General features: G+C 46.7%; 6 protein-coding genes across 6 annotated transcripts; 2 read left to right on the forward strand and 4 right to left on the reverse strand.

Moving 5' to 3' along the window:
• Positions 1 to 521: 521 nt before the first annotated feature.
• Positions 522 to 2,166, reverse strand: FSST1_004609 (cytochrome P450; the record flags this gene model as incomplete). Its single annotated transcript, XM_083230800.1, has 3 exons — positions 522 to 872; positions 927 to 2,039; positions 2,092 to 2,166. 3 exons carry the CDS (start codon positions 2,164 to 2,166, stop codon positions 522 to 524), a joined length of 1,539 nt encoding a protein of 512 aa, XP_083088039.1.
• Positions 2,167 to 3,355: 1,189 nt separating this feature from the next.
• On the reverse strand, positions 3,356 to 5,398 carry FSST1_004610 (uncharacterized protein; the record flags this gene model as incomplete). The annotated part of the gene is made up of 5 exons (XM_083230801.1): positions 3,356 to 3,492; positions 3,541 to 4,347; positions 4,399 to 4,654; positions 4,703 to 5,182; positions 5,234 to 5,398. 5 exons carry the CDS (start codon positions 5,396 to 5,398, stop codon positions 3,356 to 3,358), a joined length of 1,845 nt encoding a protein of 614 aa, XP_083088040.1.
• Positions 5,399 to 5,957: 559 nt separating this feature from the next.
• Positions 5,958 to 6,999, forward strand: FSST1_004611 (uncharacterized protein; the record flags this gene model as incomplete). The annotated part of the gene is made up of 2 exons (XM_083230804.1): positions 5,958 to 6,374; positions 6,427 to 6,999. The coding sequence occupies 2 exons, from the start codon at positions 5,958 to 5,960 to the stop codon at positions 6,997 to 6,999; spliced, it is 990 nt and encodes a 329-aa protein (XP_083088041.1).
• Positions 7,000 to 7,617: 618 nt separating this feature from the next.
• On the reverse strand, positions 7,618 to 9,897 carry FSST1_004612 (acetate--CoA ligase; the record flags this gene model as incomplete). Its single annotated transcript, XM_083230805.1, has 6 exons — positions 7,618 to 8,079; positions 8,130 to 8,390; positions 8,449 to 9,608; positions 9,671 to 9,697; positions 9,754 to 9,777; positions 9,843 to 9,897. The coding sequence occupies 6 exons, from the start codon at positions 9,895 to 9,897 to the stop codon at positions 7,618 to 7,620; spliced, it is 1,989 nt and encodes a 662-aa protein (XP_083088042.1).
• A 1,276-nt stretch (positions 9,898 to 11,173) lies between these two features.
• On the reverse strand, positions 11,174 to 12,690 carry FSST1_004613 (S-adenosyl-L-methionine-dependent methyltransferase; the record flags this gene model as incomplete). The annotated part of the gene is made up of 9 exons (XM_083230806.1): positions 11,174 to 11,407; positions 11,458 to 11,800; positions 11,849 to 11,938; positions 11,988 to 12,000; positions 12,052 to 12,079; positions 12,130 to 12,196; positions 12,244 to 12,285; positions 12,332 to 12,474; positions 12,523 to 12,690. 9 exons carry the CDS (start codon positions 12,688 to 12,690, stop codon positions 11,174 to 11,176), a joined length of 1,128 nt encoding a protein of 375 aa, XP_083088043.1.
• A 1,781-nt stretch (positions 12,691 to 14,471) lies between these two features.
• FSST1_004614 (cytochrome P450) lies at positions 14,472 to 16,204 on the forward strand (the record flags this gene model as incomplete). Its single annotated transcript, XM_083230807.1, has 3 exons — positions 14,472 to 14,786; positions 14,839 to 16,029; positions 16,082 to 16,204. 3 exons carry the CDS (start codon positions 14,472 to 14,474, stop codon positions 16,202 to 16,204), a joined length of 1,629 nt encoding a protein of 542 aa, XP_083088044.1.
• Between the last annotated feature and the right edge of the window lie 34 nt (positions 16,205 to 16,238).

The raw sequence follows: 16,238 nt of genomic DNA on the forward strand, positions 1-16,238 counted from the left end.
TCGAGTAGTCCGTCATTAAAATATCTAGAGAAAGCACATTCATTCACAAAACTATTTCCCATTATCAGATTGCCATAATAGTGAAATGTCATGTGATGAATTGCTACAACAATAAAAATACACATCATAATAGTGATGGAAGCGAAGATGGACCAGGGCAAGCATTTCTCTGTGACAAAGATACCAGAAAAGTTGGCCGCCAGGAGCATAAAAGACTAAAATCTTAGGCCACTTTATGCTACTTAGACTATACTTCTTAGCCTATTTATTTTTATCGCCTAAAGCTTAGAGGTCAATTCATCACCCAAGTCAGCCTGAGAACTTGTTTATGTTCAACACCCTTGACATGGCCCCGTTAGATTTCCGGTAAACAAGTTACGAGATCTTAATTGTTGTTTCAGCATATTTATCACGGTTGTAGAAATATTTTCAAAGGTAAATAAATTTATTCTCAATTTATCTAACCGATGTCATTTAAACGAAGGGCTATTGACACGTGCTTAATTTATAAAATGTTCCTCTCATGGCGCAAAGTCTCTTGGCTTCAAAGTGAGACTGAGCGGCGTCTTGTCCCAAGCCATGAAACATTTCTGATTGGCATGCCAGTTCTCCTGGTTTGGAGCCAACTCATAGTCGAATCTGTACAAGATACGACTGACAACGACGCGGATTTCTGCATGAGCCAAGTTCTTACCAAGGCAATCTCTCATACCGAACCCGAATGGACGGTACACAGCGCGATTGTCGTTGTCATACTTGGGGTTGTGCAGAGGGTGAGAGGGCTGGAGCCATCGCTCCGGGATAAAAGAGTCTGGGTCTGCGAAGTTGTCAGGATTGTGGAATGTTCCCCATTGGTAGACAGAAACAACGACCTGTAGTGGTTAGCAACGGTGTTATGACCGAGGCAATGGTAGAAAAAGACTCACTCCTTTGGGCAGGTATTTGCCATCAATCTCGGCACCGGGGCTAATTCTGGGCGGGGACTCAGCAGCAGGGGGATACACTCTCAATGCTTCGTCAACAGTGGCGTTGAGGTACTCAAGCTGTTTGGTGGTCTTCATGTTGATTTCACTCTCACTCTTGAATGAGGATCGCACCTCTTCCACCAGTCTCTTGTATGCCACTGGAGAGATACCGAGGTAAAAGAAGAAACCCGACAGAGCAGTGGTGGTGGTCTCACTCGAAGCCCCAATCAGAACAGGGCAGTCAACAAGGATCTCGGTGTCTGTGAGACCGCCGCCGTCACGGTTTCGTCGCATCAAGAAGCTCATAAAGTCACGACGACCGGGAGTCGGCTGCTCTCCTAGCTTCATACGCTGCATGGCGTGATGGAAGGTCATGTTTCGCTGATCGGCCTCACGCTGAATCTGTTCCTTGCCAGTGAAGAGGAAGTTGACAATGGGCTCGGTGATGGGGTAGTGCTTGACGAAGCGATTCACAGCATTACCCTTGACAGCTCTGAAGAAGTTGGACACCCATGGGTGGTATTCCTGCTTATCGAGGCAGTCAAAAGGAGAGGAAAAGACCAACTCGCCTGCGATATCGAAGAGAAGAAAGTTGATCCAGTCAACAATGTTGATGGGCTCTCCAATCTTGGCACGCTCGCTGAGACGCTGGAGAAGCATGTCTGTGTAGGGTTGGATGACAATTTCCTGCTCAACAAGAGCTTGGTCATTGAATGCAGACCAAAACTGACGCCTGTGACGTCGATGGTTCATCTGGTTGGCACCGAGGATACTCAAGCCATCACCAGGGAAAATGTACTCAGGATACTTGGGGAATTCATCGTCCTTACCTCTCATGGCATAGACCTGGAACCATCCAATGCTTCCATCGACGGCAAGACGGTTTGGGCCAATGCGAACAATGGGACCATACTTGCGATGTAGACCAGAGACTCTCCAAATCCATGTACCTGAGATGTTGCTCATGTAACGCTCAGGAACGTTGGTGATGGCGAGCCATTTTGGACCAGGGAAGATGGAGAGAGGATGGAACCAAATACGGTAGATGGCTATGGCCGCAAGAGATGTGACCAACTTCGCTACTGTCAGTTTCCAACGCAATCAACTAAGGTCAGACTGTACTTACAAGGCCTATGGTAATGATGGCAAGGGGTAGCAGCTTCTCATGGTCGAACTTCAGGGAGAAACTCGGAAGTTCCATGGTGGAATATGAGAGTGTCATTGCTACCGGGCCAGCTTGAGATTGATGCTTGAGTGAGTGCCACTCTCCCCGCCCGTTTCGTCTGTATTTATGTACTCTGTTTCCGGTCGACTCCGTGAATGCCTTGTTTTTAAAGAAGTCTTTCCCAGTATTTTCTCAATGAAGTAGGTTAAGAATCCTTCTGAGGTACCGTTTCCATTTCTCATATCATCCTGATGATGTATTCCCCTCAAGGGCCAAATCCTTCTAAAAGACCGAGGGCATGTTGCATATCATCTTAGCAAGGGCCCCACAGCTTTGTAGCCACCCCCTACCCCCATGTAAGCGGGATCATGTTCCTTGCCTCGGGATTTAGCACTAGCTCCATCCTAGACAAATACTAAAGGATTAAATCAGGGCGGAAGAAGATACCCGGCCGGCATTGAGGAAACTTTGGAGTGTGTTTAGATATGCATGTAAGATCTGAGAGGAGCTAGAAGGTATACAACTTGGAAGATCATGTCTCCAACTTTCTGCTACGACTGCTCCATAGACTGATGAGAGTGAAGGAAGCGGGGAAGAGGGGCTTTCAAGTGTAGAAACAGGGTTGTAACATTCGACTTTTGAGAAATCTGATCCTCCTCGCCAATGCCAAGGCGGGAAAAAAGGAGGATTTGCCAATCAATTGATTAGGAATGTCGAAGCTTCGCGTATGTGGCTCCCTTTCCTGTCCTACCATCCTGGCATTTGTCTTCGAATTGTCACTGATTACCGCGGATACGTCATTACTGATTAAGATTGTGAGATCCAAGATAACGGAATGTGGGTTGTTAATTGCGTGGACTAATCCGTGAGGTTGTGGTGCAAGTTGGCTCCTTGATTTTAGATGCTGGATTTGACGGTCATCATTTCTAAGAAAGATAGACATGCTATCGATAGAGGGACTTTAGTGTGAGCACAAGTAAATAAGCCTAGCTTATTAGAAATTTCGAGATTCATAAGTTGTAATCGAGGCTCTGACTCCTTCAATTTAACATACGAATGAAATTGACTGAGTCTACTTGAAGTCATATTGCTTGTAACATTTAAAGGTCAACGTAGAGATCAAGACAAAGTAGTCCAGAAATGAACTTAAGATTTAAAGACACAGTTTATTCAAATGTAGTTTATTCCAACCGCAATTAAATACAACAACAGGAATTTACAGAATTTATACAACTCTCCAAAAGGTTCCCTTGGCAATGCTTCCAATTGCACTCAGTAGTGCTGAAAATAATCCCACAAACCACATAATGATGCTGCTCGTGCCAACCATGGTCATGGGAACGATTGTCATAACGAATGCACCTAAGAAAATGTTAGCAATAACAACTATAGAGTAGGTGGTGTTCTTACCAAATAGACCCTCACGTCTGGTGATAGTCTCCCAAAGCTCACCACCAAGAACGTCCACAGCGCCGTCCCACTGGTAAGGTCCAACCACACGGAACTTGGTGTTGAACTGAGCACCAGTCAACCACAAAATAGGCAGACGCCACCAGAGACCAGGGTGCTTAGCACCTGCGTTCCAGCCAACTCGAACACCGTCCCAGAAAGAGGGAACAGCATCCATATCAAGAGCCAGCTGGTACGCATAAGACTCGTGGTGGACACCGTAGTCGATACGCTTGTGACCATGAAGCTTGAAGTGGTACTCCTCTCTGGAGCTGAGAGATCTGCCTACTTCAGGATTGACAAGAGTCATGAGCCAAAGCTGGGCTTGAAGCTCTGCAAGCGGAGGAATAGCACCGTAGCCAGGACGGACAAAGCCGATGAAACCAACAGTTGGGTCCCTGTGGTTCCAGACGCACCGAACATCTGCTTCAGCGCAGGTTGGGTAGTTCTCGCCGTTCTTGTTGGCTTCTTCAAAGAATTTGAATTCTTGAGTGTAACCCGTAGCGTAGACGACCATGTCAGGCTTCACTGGGCCAAGAGTCTTCATGCGCTCTGCTTCAGGACGACCATTCTCCCTAAAATGCATGATACCTTGGTCATCTATGTGAGTTGGCCAAGGAGCCAAGTCGATGTACTTGTTGCCTGGGACCTCCTTGACAGGAATCGTGACGATGGCACGGCGAATGCGCTCCACAATACCTGGGTTTGTGGGGCGGTAGGGCTCACTGATATAGTGAAGACATCTCCAGACAGCCTTGTTAAAGAAGCCTTTTTCTAGTCAGCTAAGCAGCTCTTGACATTTGGGATAAGATAACTTACTCTGAGATGTGTGGAATCGGTCAGCATCAAGACCTCCAATCCACTGGTCAACTCCAGCAGTAGTACCAGAGCAGAGCCAGTTAGCCAGCTTGATATTGATATCTTGGAATCTCCATGTGAAGAGGCGATCTCTCAAGAAAGGTGGCAGGTAAGAGTCAAGCAGAGGAGCCTGCCAACTGACATCAATGGGTAGCTCCTGGGCGTTGGGATCGGGCTTGTTCCCAAAGATTGGAAATAAGATAGGGTTGGGGATTTTCTACACAAGTTAGTTTTGATTTTCCTGTAGTATCCATGGTCATCTCACCTTCGGGGCACCAAGAAAACCCTGTCTGTGACATAGAACAACACGCTTCGTAGGAGAGGTAACAGCGAGATGGGCGATATCCATACCCGTCTCACCAGTACCGAGAACAACAATTTGGCCGCCTTGAGGGAACTCCTCTCTCTTTTTGAACTGAGAAGAGTGCTTGACGGATTTCACCTTTTCGATGCCAGGGACATCGGGAATGTTGGGCGTGACGTGAAGACCACTGCAGACAGCGACAGCATCACATTCCCAAGTCTTGTCAATGCCATCGGGGCCACGGTAATGAACGACGTGGCCGCCAGCCTGACCTCGCCTTACAGAAGTAACAGGTGTTGAGAGGGAAATATTAGGCCAGAGGTTGAAGTGGTCTGCGTACTCTTTCAAGTAGCGAATAAACCTTTTAGCACTCAGAAAGTCTGGATCCTCAAGGTCTGCACGCCAGTCAGAGAAGCATGTCAGGTACTTCGAAGACACGAGCTAAGCAACCAGGTTAGTGGAAATGTTGAGAAGTTTCTGGCTTGTGCTTACCTCTGCGTCCTCATAGGTACGCTTTGTGAAGGTTCCACCAACTTCATCTTCACGCTCGAAGAGACGGACATCAATGGGATCAACATCAAAGAACTTGGTAGCCTCTTTGAGGTACTTGAGCGTAACGAGACCTCCAGGTCCAGCGCCAACGACAGCGACACGCATGATGAAAATGAATAGTCAAAGAGTAAGTGAGGAAGTTGAGATGAGTCGTGATGGGTCACAAAGGCGAATGAGACTGGAGAGGATATAGCTACATATCGCAACATATACACATGCTAGAATTCATGGCAAGGCTCTCGAATCCAAGTATCTACGGTGGCAAGCAGGGTTACACTTCCCATGCAAGGCGAGGGCGTTATCGGATCCTTCAAAGGACCAACCTGTTTACTAGAAATACTCCCCTTGGCGTGGGGACGTAAGATTCCCCACGTAGCACATACGATCCTTGCTTAGTTGCCGCACGGAACCTTTCACGCCTCAGGAACGATGGCACAGCAATGAAAAAGTTATCGCAAGGTCTGAGATCCTTCGGGGAACATGATGACGCAGCAAGTAAGCGGAGGTCCGCAATCATCGTTCATGATGTCTCCAAGTTCGGGATGCCTGGTATAAATGATGTGAAGGCAAATTCCCACTCGCTTAATTACCAATTCTTCACAACAAGACTGAGATAGTTCTGCCACTCTGTCAAAGTCCGAAAAATCACCTTCATCTTTTTGTCATGTCTCAAAACGGTCCTCAGATTATCTTTGGCACGGCCTCAATTGGCTACGGCTCTCTCGCCGAGGAAGATGCTATTCAAGAGTTTCTCCAAGTAGCTTCGGACAATGGTGTCAAGCAACTTGATACTGCTGCGAGCTATCCTACCGAGGAAGCCACAGGCCAAACCGAGGTTCTCCTCGGAAAGGTCAAGTCCAGCGAGCAGGACTGGCTCATTGACACCAGAGTTGCCATCAACCGTAAACTCCTCGGCTGTTTGGCGCCTGAGGCTATTGAGAAGAGCTTGAACACAAGTCTTGAGCGTCTTCATCAAGATTCAGTCAACATTCTCTCAGCCCATATGCCTGATCCCGGTACCTCTCTTGAAGATCAGGCACGAGGTTTTGATGAGCAGTTCAAAAAGGGCAAATTCAAAAAGGTAGGAACACACCACCCTTACTATCGCAGGCCATAACTAACTCGACTCATAGCTGGGTCTTTGCAACTGGCCTCTCAGTATGATTGAGAAGTACATCGAGATCTGCGATGCTAAAGGTTATGTCAAGCCCTCAGTTGCCCAGTACATGTACAATTATATCTGGCGCGGAACAGAAACCAAGATTCTCGAGTTCCTGCGCAAGCATAACATTGCCCTACACGCCTACAGTCCCCTTGCAGGAGGTTTCCTTACTGGAAAGCCTACCAGCGGTGATACAGCCGGCACTCGCTACGGCGAGCCAACCCATCCCCTCACCATCTACAAGTTTATTTATGACAAGGAGCCCTTCCACAAGGCTGTCAAGGACCTGTACGGTCTCATCAAGGATGGTGAGGCTGAGAGCACTTCTGATGTTGCTATTCGATGGCTCTACTACCATTCCAAGCTTGAGTCTCAGGACGCAATTATCTTGGGTGGATCAAAGGTTGAGCACTTTGAGAAGAATGCTGCGGCTGTTAAGAAGGGACCTTTGCCTGACAAGGTGTTGAAGGCTCTTGAGGGGTTGGGGGTTACCGATGCTGGTATGGGTGACGGAAACGTATTTGGTTCAGTTTTCGAACAGTAGATTATCCCCAGTTCCATGTAGTATAATTGAAGACGAAGTGTTTTTTCAAAATCAATACATTCTGTTCATAACTTCATGTCATATCGTCAGTATGTCTGAGCGCCAATCATTTGTATCGTCCGAGCTCTCTAACAAGTCCTGGCCCTGCTTGTGGCTTTTCGTTTGGATAAAGATCTTGCTTTAATTCCTAATTTTTTTTAAATCAACATGGTTCCTATAGCCGTCGACTTCGCTAGACACAAACAAGCAATAGGTAGTGCGGAGTCCGCAAAACAATCTTAGGGTTTGTCGTCTGACTCAGAGGAAGATGATGAGTCTGAAGAGGCAGATAAGACGGTCAGTGAGAAACGGGAAAAACGAAAGAGTAACAAGTGAGATGTGAGTAATGGCTACCAATTGCAACCAGATACACGTGGCACTAGTAATAAGAATATGGATATACCGTCATTGACACTAAATGGTATCTTTAAATTGATATCATGTGCAAGAAAAAAAAAGTGAAGGTTACGGACTTCATGAAAAAATTAAACATGTTGATTAATACAGATATAAACATCTCTCTAAAGAATTAATTTCCCTTTCTAAACCCATTTTTCTTTTCTTTTCCCATTACGTCACTTAACCACTCTTGACAATAGTAATAATCTTCTCGACGACGGTGGGATCCGACAATGTACTGATATCGCCAAGCTGATCCTCCTCACCCATGACAATCTTTCTCAATACACGTCTCATGATCTTTCCGGATCGAGTCTTGGGCAGATCGGGCACAACAAAGATCTTCTTTGGGGCGGCAAAGGGACCGATGCTGTTGCGGACCTGCAGTCTCAGCTCGGCGTGAACTTCAACCTCCTTAGAACGGAAAGCCTCCTTGAGGCAGACAAAGGCAATGACGGATTGGCCAGTGACTTCGTCGGCGACACCCACAACGGCGGACTCGGCAACAGCGGCGTGCTCAACCATGGCGGCTTCGATTTCAGCGGTTGAGAGACGGTGACCACTGACGTTGATGACGTCGTCAACACGGCCACGGATCCAGTAGAAGCCATCCTCATCACGCGCAGCTCCATCACCAGTGAACTATAACATTGTTAGTAGCTGTCATATTGATGACCGAGATGGTGACTTACGTAGTAACCGGGGTAAACCTTGAGGTAGGTCTCCTCGAATCTTTGGTGGTCACCGTAAACTGTGCGAGCCATGCTAGGCCATGAAGACTTGAAAGCGAGAACGCCCTCGACGCCGTTTCCTTGCAGTTCGACACCAGAGACGGGGTCAATCAGAACAGTGTCGATACCGAAGAAGGGCAAGCATGCGGATCCAGGCTTGGTAGGCGTCACACCGGCCAGGGGAGTAACAACATGAGAACCAGTCTCAGTTTGCCAGTAAGTCTGTCACATCAGTTAGTTTCGTCGCTCGCGTCAAAAGAAAAGAAGAAATTCAACTCACGTCAACAATGTGACAGTTGCCCTTTCCGATAATGTCGTAGTACCACTTCCAAATCTCGGGAGCAATGGGCTCACCAACTGAACCCAGAACACGGAGGCTGTTGGTGTCATGATCAACAGGGTCGGAACCAGCTCGCTTCAGTAGGCGGAGAGCGGTAGGAGCAACGTAGAAGTGAGTGATCCTGTGGTTGGCGATAACATCCCAGAAACGAGAAGCGTTGGGGAAGGTCGGTGTTCCTTCGAAAACAACGGTAGAAACACCCAAAAGGAGAGGCGCATACACAACGTAGGTATGGCCTGTGATCCATCCAACATCGCCTGCGCAGAAGTATCGGTCCTGGTCGTGAATGTCGAAAACGTACTTGCCCGTGGCGGCTGCTCCGACGAGGTAGCCACCAGTTGTGTGCAAGACACCCTTGGGCTTGCCTGTTGATCCAGAGGTGTAAAGGAGGAAGAGAGGATCCTCAGCGTCCATGGCCTCGGGGGCGATATAGCTGGGCCACTTGGCAACTTGCTCGTGCCACCAGTGATCCCGTCCCTCAACCCAAGCGACATCGGCACCGGTTCTCTTGAAAACGAGAGTCTGAACACCCTCGAGAGTCGACAGGGCCTCGTCAACAATCTTCTTGATACCGATCGTTCGGCCACCTCGCTGGCTCTCGTCAGCGGTAATGACAATCTTGCTCTTGGCGTTCTCGACGCGATCCCTCAGAGAACCAGCTGAAAATCCAGCGAAAACGACAGAGTGAACAGCACCGATACGGGTACAAGCGAGAATAGCGACCAAAGCCTCGGGAATCATGGGCATGTAGATAGCGACGGTGTCGCCCTTTTTCACACCGAGATCCTTGAGAGCCCATGAAACCTTGCTAACCTGCTTAAGAAGCTCTCCGTAGGTGATGGACTTTCCATTGGTGCCGTCGTCAGTCTCGTGAATGATGGCGACCTTGTCGGGGTTCTTTAGCGCATGGCGATCCACGCAGTTGAAAGAAGCGTTTAGCTTTCCGCCCAGAAACCAAGAAGGATTACCCTCGATGAGAGAGCCGCTCTTGACGGTGTGGAAATCACGCTCCCATGTGAGAAGGTCGCGGGCGAGGTTTCCCCAGAAAGCATCAGGTTCCGTTATGGAAAGCTGGTGCATTTGTTGGTACTCCTCCAAGCCTAAAACGCGAAAATTAGCTTCGGTGTCTCCAAATTTACATATTCGGGGCAATTGAACGTACTGCCGATATGAGGCTTGCTGGGGTGGCCTTAATTTCACTGTCAGTATGCATTTAAAAATTGAAAATTCGGTGATTCCACGCACGAGCAAGCATGTTGTCGGGAAGGTCTAGATACAGAGTCAGATCAATCGTCCAAAATTAAGCAAATTTTTGTAGGGGGTGGGTAACATACACAAATCCTGTCCATCACTGTTGGCAACGGATTGTGTTGGTAGGTTTTGACGCATGATTAGGTGGTATTTGTGTTGTGAATGCACTATAAAGAATAAAAAGGCTGGGAATAAGAAGAAGAAGGGAAAAGGGTTTTGTACAAGTGTCTCGGTAGTGCGAAATCGGGGGGGAGATATTGTTTATTATCCCGAAGAAGAGGCTGAAAAAGGGGCGGTCGAGGAATATTATGTCAGCAGAGAAAAGAGAAGAGAAGAGAAGAGAGAGGGTCTCCTGGAATATCCCTGTTGAAGTATGGGTACAGTCACTATGACGCGGGCCCTTCGTTCGTCGGTTTTTGATGGTGAGATCAATTTTTGGAATGAAAAGTGGTTTAGGCTACCAATCAGAAGATGAGGCTGTAGATCAACAAAATCGCTCCAGTTGGTTGGGTATTAGGTGGTACCTAGAACAGTAGGCTACACCACGGTCGAGTTATCTTTGATGGCTTTAAATACCAAGAATTTGTGCTAAAATTGAGACATGTGTATCGCATGTCTACTGTAATAGCCTAATTAATCTTCCCTTGCTTCCTCGGTCACTTGTTATCTTACCACTGAACAATAAATAAAATTAGGCCAGACACTCTCTTTTTTCTGCCACTGTCATCAGGCCTACCGCTCTTACGGGCTTGGCGATCATTCCACTAATTCCCCCTTGCGGAAATAGCAGCCACCACCTGCAGTTCGTTTAAATGCACCGCCAGTTTGGTCTGCTCTATTTCTGTTTTTGACAGGCCAAGCCTCGTACAAGGTACACGTCAATTGCAGTGGCACGTGAGAGCAATAGCCACAAGTACTTGCGTTATTGTGCAATGGCTTGTGATGACAATAAATGAGGCCGACTCTAAAATAATCCATGCGATCAATAAATGGTCAAAGCTTTATTATTATCTAGGGTATTTTTGTCTCTACAAGTTTTGTTGAGAGACATTCCCAACAAAGGCCAAAATTAAGCCGAGCCCACTGTAGGAACAGAAGAGAGAGAAAAAATGGAATTTAGTCAGGTGACTTGCAGTGTAGTCTCGTGATAATCTCACCTTTCGATGGCTGAGAATATCACCTGCGAGTCAGTATCATCACAACTTCCGAGGTTGGACATTTATGAAGTCATTTATGACTGCCACATGTTAATTGCCACCATCATGGTAAATCACAATCACAACATCCGTTCCCCCGACTCATCTCAATGTCCACACTTTACTCACTCACTGCGAAAACAATTATGAGAATAAAGTGAATAATTTCATCAATGAGCCGCTCGTCCGCACCATCAATTGATCAGCACATGACATATTCACTCCGGCTTCCGACCATATACAACGCGCTGTCGGTAGAACGGATGAAATTTCCCTGAACGAACTTCCTTCCTCAATTGGGCACAATAAAGCACAACATCGTCCCTCGACCACCCAAGAACCATGTTAGCCATGTACATGACATATCCCTCGTAGTCCTGCTCAAGAGCAGCTTGAGCAAACTGGCCGATTTCTTTAAGTCGAGGATCCTTTGGCCAGCTTCCAATAGGTGCCTAGATCGTCATTAATACTGGAAATAAAACAATAGCAACGCGTCGCATACCTTGAAATCCCAGACTTTAACGTCGACAAATCCAGCTTCTTCCATGCCCTTCTGTTGCAGGTCCTTGTCTATAATCTCAAAAGTGCGATTCAGCTTCCTGCCGCCTTCGATAAAGAACTTTCCCCATTCGTTAATAGCGCAGCCTTCAGTTACACTGCCGTCATCGCTTTCCATCCTTGGCGAGGCCTCATAGCTTTCAACCCAGCCGCCAGGCATGCAGGCTCTATAGGCCTCTCTGAACAGTGCGTTCCAATCGCTGATGCTTCCGTAGAGGTAGCGCATATATATAAAATCAAAAGTTCCCGGTTGGAAGGTCCATTCTTGAGTGCAATCTTCAATTTCACTAGTAATGTTAGATGGTGACATAAAACAGCTAGATCCAGTTGCTTACAACTTCAGATTGGGGGGTATCCAGTCAGGTTGAATTGGGGAGATATCGGTTCCTGTCACCTCGGCGTTGGGATACTCATCGGCAAAGTCACTAGGCCAGTTAGTGAACCACCATCCAATGATGAGACGAACAGTCTTACATCGCCCAGATACCTATTCAAAAATCAGTTTATTTCTACTGTTGCCATCACACGCAGGACTCACCAGTTCCTGTCCCAACATCCAATACCGTCTAGGTTTGTTTTAGTGGCAGAGTACCATACCCGAAGATACTGCACTTACCTGGATGTCATCTTTTAATGGTGCCAAGTGAAGCTTGCCTTCTAACGACAGAGACAAGAGATGATGGCTTTTCCTAATGAGCTGATAGCCCATGAATAAGATGGCTCGACTTACCCTATGTCCATAGACTCTCTATGATGCTCATCGTTCGGCGTCCTATCAGTCATCAGCCCCTACTACCAGCCTGTCGCGGTTTTCTTACCAGTATTCAGCGTTCCCTCGCTCAGAGTGATATGTCCTTCCATTGATTGTCCGGTAGTGAAGGATACTTGAGGATATAGACTCGGTTGAGCTTGCAACATCGTCGCCGACAGCTGAATCTGCATCATCGTCTCCCGGCACATTCTACATAATTTTAGAAACAAATCGCAGTTTTTTTTGGGCTGAAATTACTTCTCCTGTCAGATTGGCCCAGTACTCCGGATCGTGGAAGTCTTCGTCTAGTGCGTTTGATACTTCGGCAGGGGTCTCTTCTGTGGCAGTTGCAGGTGGTCCTGAAGCGGGTGATGCAGGGGTTGGTACTTCTGAAGAGCCTTCCGCTTCAGCAGGGCGTTCTGCCATTTCAACAGTGGTTTCAAATATTTAGTTTAAAGATTAGTAGGCAAAAGATCTCACCTCGATAACAATTTGAGTGTTATTTGACAGCGCAGTCACGTTACATCGGTATGGCCGGAGCCCTGTATTCGCAACCCCGCCTTGTTGGTAATGCAGCCCTGGTTTCTCGTTATTTCCATCTTTTTTACAGGCTCAAGAATCGGTGATTGTCATTGCTGTGGTAGATATTTTGGTGGAGCAGCATGATGCGAACCTCTGGTTGCTTGCCACGTCACTCCACCAGTTCGCGTACGGGATCTCTGAGGCTCGTCAATAGCTAGATATCTAATAATTTGTATAAAGTAGAAATGATACTTATAGTAGCTCTCAACTCTTCTAACGTTCTTGCAGGTTAAACCATTTATTTGACAAAATTATATCGGGAGGCTGTCATTAAATTGATAGACACGACAACATAAGCTGGTATCTGAGTTGCTGAGGATATAACTTCTGGTCAAGAAAGTAAATCGATGGCCCATTTGTCGGATTGACAGAGCTGCTTCTGTTACTCTGAGCTTTCTAGCTATATGTTTTGCAGAACGTCACGATTCAGGGCTTGTCATAATACAAAGAGATGGAGATGAGAGTCATCAGCCGGCAAAAGAGAATGAAGAGCCCCAAGAGTCCGAAATAAATTGTTTCCAGTTTCTAATGGAGCATGCCGGTTCTTGCTGTTGAGCACACTTTCACAAATCATCTTTGTGCATGAAGGTATAGTCGTTTACTGACAGCGCAGGCGAATAACATAGAAAGATCATGACCAATCAAACGCAGTGCTGAATAGACTAAGCAAGATATCTCAAGTAAGGTAGCTCCTGTGACACTTGAGCTTCTATTGTGGTGCGGCCAGATGCGACGATTCAATGGCTATCCCGGCCTAGCATTCAGCCAGATTGAATATTTCTATAAATAGTATATAGCGCCTAATGCATACAAGACGATGCTCTTTTAGGTAGTGAGAGGTCCAATCACTTTACGCCAGTTTCTAAACATTAGAATTTCTTATAATACGGTGGATTGTCAGAATATGACACTCCATCATTCTCGTCAGGGAGGGTAACCCATTCACAACGAGAACTGCCGAAACTATGACAATATTAAGTTTATCTTGGAGTTTTCATTAATGCAAAGCATAACAAGACAGACGTCACTACTTACGTGGGGTCTTTACTTGAAAGTCTAGTACCAGAGATTGGAGTCAAGGGTGATCAGAGCCACCTAGAGAGACGCGCCTTGTTCAATGAGGAATGACGATGCCAAAGTCCACAACCCGAGAGTCCCGAACAACTCATCTCGATGCGTACAAATGATAAGCCTTTATCAGTCTCTTTCAACTGTCAATTCATTTCTCCCGTTGTCATCTGCCGACGACAATTGCTAGCTCCAACACAGTCATGTTGCAAAATTACATCAGTAATAACCACTCCTCGCCTCATTTACTTCATGAAACGGCATATATAAATAATTTTGACAGCTTTTATGTATCAAAGCATGTTTTGCGCTTCACTTTTGTGCATAGACGACGTATTTGCCGTGCTCACTTGCCGAACCATTGTGGATCACTTTCCCCAAACTACCCCAGAACAGACTCTGGGGGGCGAGACCGAAGCCGAGATATCAAGGTCTGGTCTAAGTCAAAGTGTTATAAGAACAAAGGTCAGCAGCATATAGTAGAAATCAATTAGACTCATTAACTCTTTCAACAATCTCTTTTATTGTATCTTGCCAATTTTTATTGTGCCTTCAACATGCACAGCGGCTTGATTGAAACTCTCCTCAGTGCCCTCGCCCAGCATTGGGTGTTGGCACTTACAGCAGTAACCTTTGTCTGGCTTGTGAGAAACAGATATCATCACGGCCTGAATAAATATCCTGGACCTTTCCTGGCTTCACTTACAAATTGGTGGAGGTTCTTTGATGTCTACGGACAGAAGCCTGAAGCTACACTGAGAAAACTCCATGCCAAGCATGGTGATATTGTCAGAATAGGACCCAACACCCTATCCTTTTCGGATCCTGCCGTTCTCAAACAAATTTACGGTCTTAGCAAGGGCTACGTTAAGGTATGTTACTATTTCTCAGAACCTGTGCTTGTGCTTGTGCTGACCTTTCCAGTCTGACTTCTACATTGTTCAACAATCAGTTGTCCAAGGCCACCGTCTGGCATCTCTCTTCAGCACAACAGATAATGAGTTCCACTCTCAATTCCGCCGCAGTGTCAACTCTGCCTTTTCCATGAGCGCCCTCGTCCAATACGAGCCCTTCGTCGATAACACTACCAAGCTCTTCCTCGACCAGACAGAAAAGCTGTTTGCCCAAAAGTCCGAGGTCTGCAACTTTACACAATGGCTACAGTTCTATGCCTTCGATGTTATTGGCGAAATTACATACAGCAAGCGCCACGGATTTATTGAGAAGAATGAGGATGTCGAGGGTATTGTGGCTTATCTCTCCAAGCTATTCCTCTATGTTGCACCCATTGGACAGATCCCCTTCCTTGATCTGATATTCCTCAAGAACCCCATCTACCTCAAGCTTTCCCAATGGGGTCTGTTTGACTCGACTTTCCCCGTTGCCAAGTTTGCTCGTGCTCGAATGGCTGAGCGTCTCATCCCTGAGCTCCACTCTAACGATGGTTTGCCTACTAGCAACATCAAGAAACAGCCCCTTGGCCAGGACTTGCTCTCCAAGTTCATCGCTGCTCGCGAGGCTCGTCCTGAGTTCATGACTGATACCCTTGTTCAGACCATGGCCGTCTCTATGGCCTTTGCTGGCTCAGAGACAACCGCTATTTCCCTCTCGTCTGTCTTCTACTATCTGCTCCGAAACCCCACTTGTTATGAGAAGCTCAAGAAGGAGCTTGACGATGCTGCCAAGGCTGGTGCGTTATCAGACTACGAGAGTGGTCTTGTTACATTCACCGAGGCTCAGAAGTTCCCTTACCTTCACGCCTGTGTCCAAGAAGCTTTCCGCGTGCACCCTGCTCCTGGTCTGCCTCTAGAACGCATCGTGCCTCCCCAAGGTGCTCAGATCAATGGCGAATTTGTCAAGGGTGGTACCATTGTCGGTGTTTCAGCCTGGTTGATTCACCACCGCCAAGAAATTTTTGGTCCTGATACAGATGAATACCGTCCTGAGCGTTGGTTGCCTGACCCTAAGCTTAACCCTGAAGACGAGGAGAAGAGAATCAAGAAGATGGCTGGTATGATGTTCCAGTTTGGCATGGGAAGCCGAACTTGTATTGGTAAGAACATCAGTTTGTTGGAAATTTACAAGGTTGTGCCAAGTCTGCTTAGAAGATTCGAGGTAAGCTCCACATCCTTATACCTTATTATGACATCGTGCTAATATGCTTTAGATCGACTTTGATGACCCCAGCAAGGAGTGGAAGACTATTAATGCCTGGTTTGTCAAGCAGACTGACTTTAATGTGAGATTCACAAGAAGAGAACTGGTTCAGCCAGAATTCTCAGAAAAATAATTCTGGACTTTATAATAAATAGAATATTCTTCAG

Source organism: Fusarium sambucinum, chromosome I, assembly GCF_050947815.1.
Source record: "Fusarium sambucinum isolate potato_lamoka chromosome I, whole genome shotgun sequence".
NCBI classification, from domain to species: domain Eukaryota; kingdom Fungi; phylum Ascomycota; class Sordariomycetes; order Hypocreales; family Nectriaceae; genus Fusarium; species Fusarium sambucinum.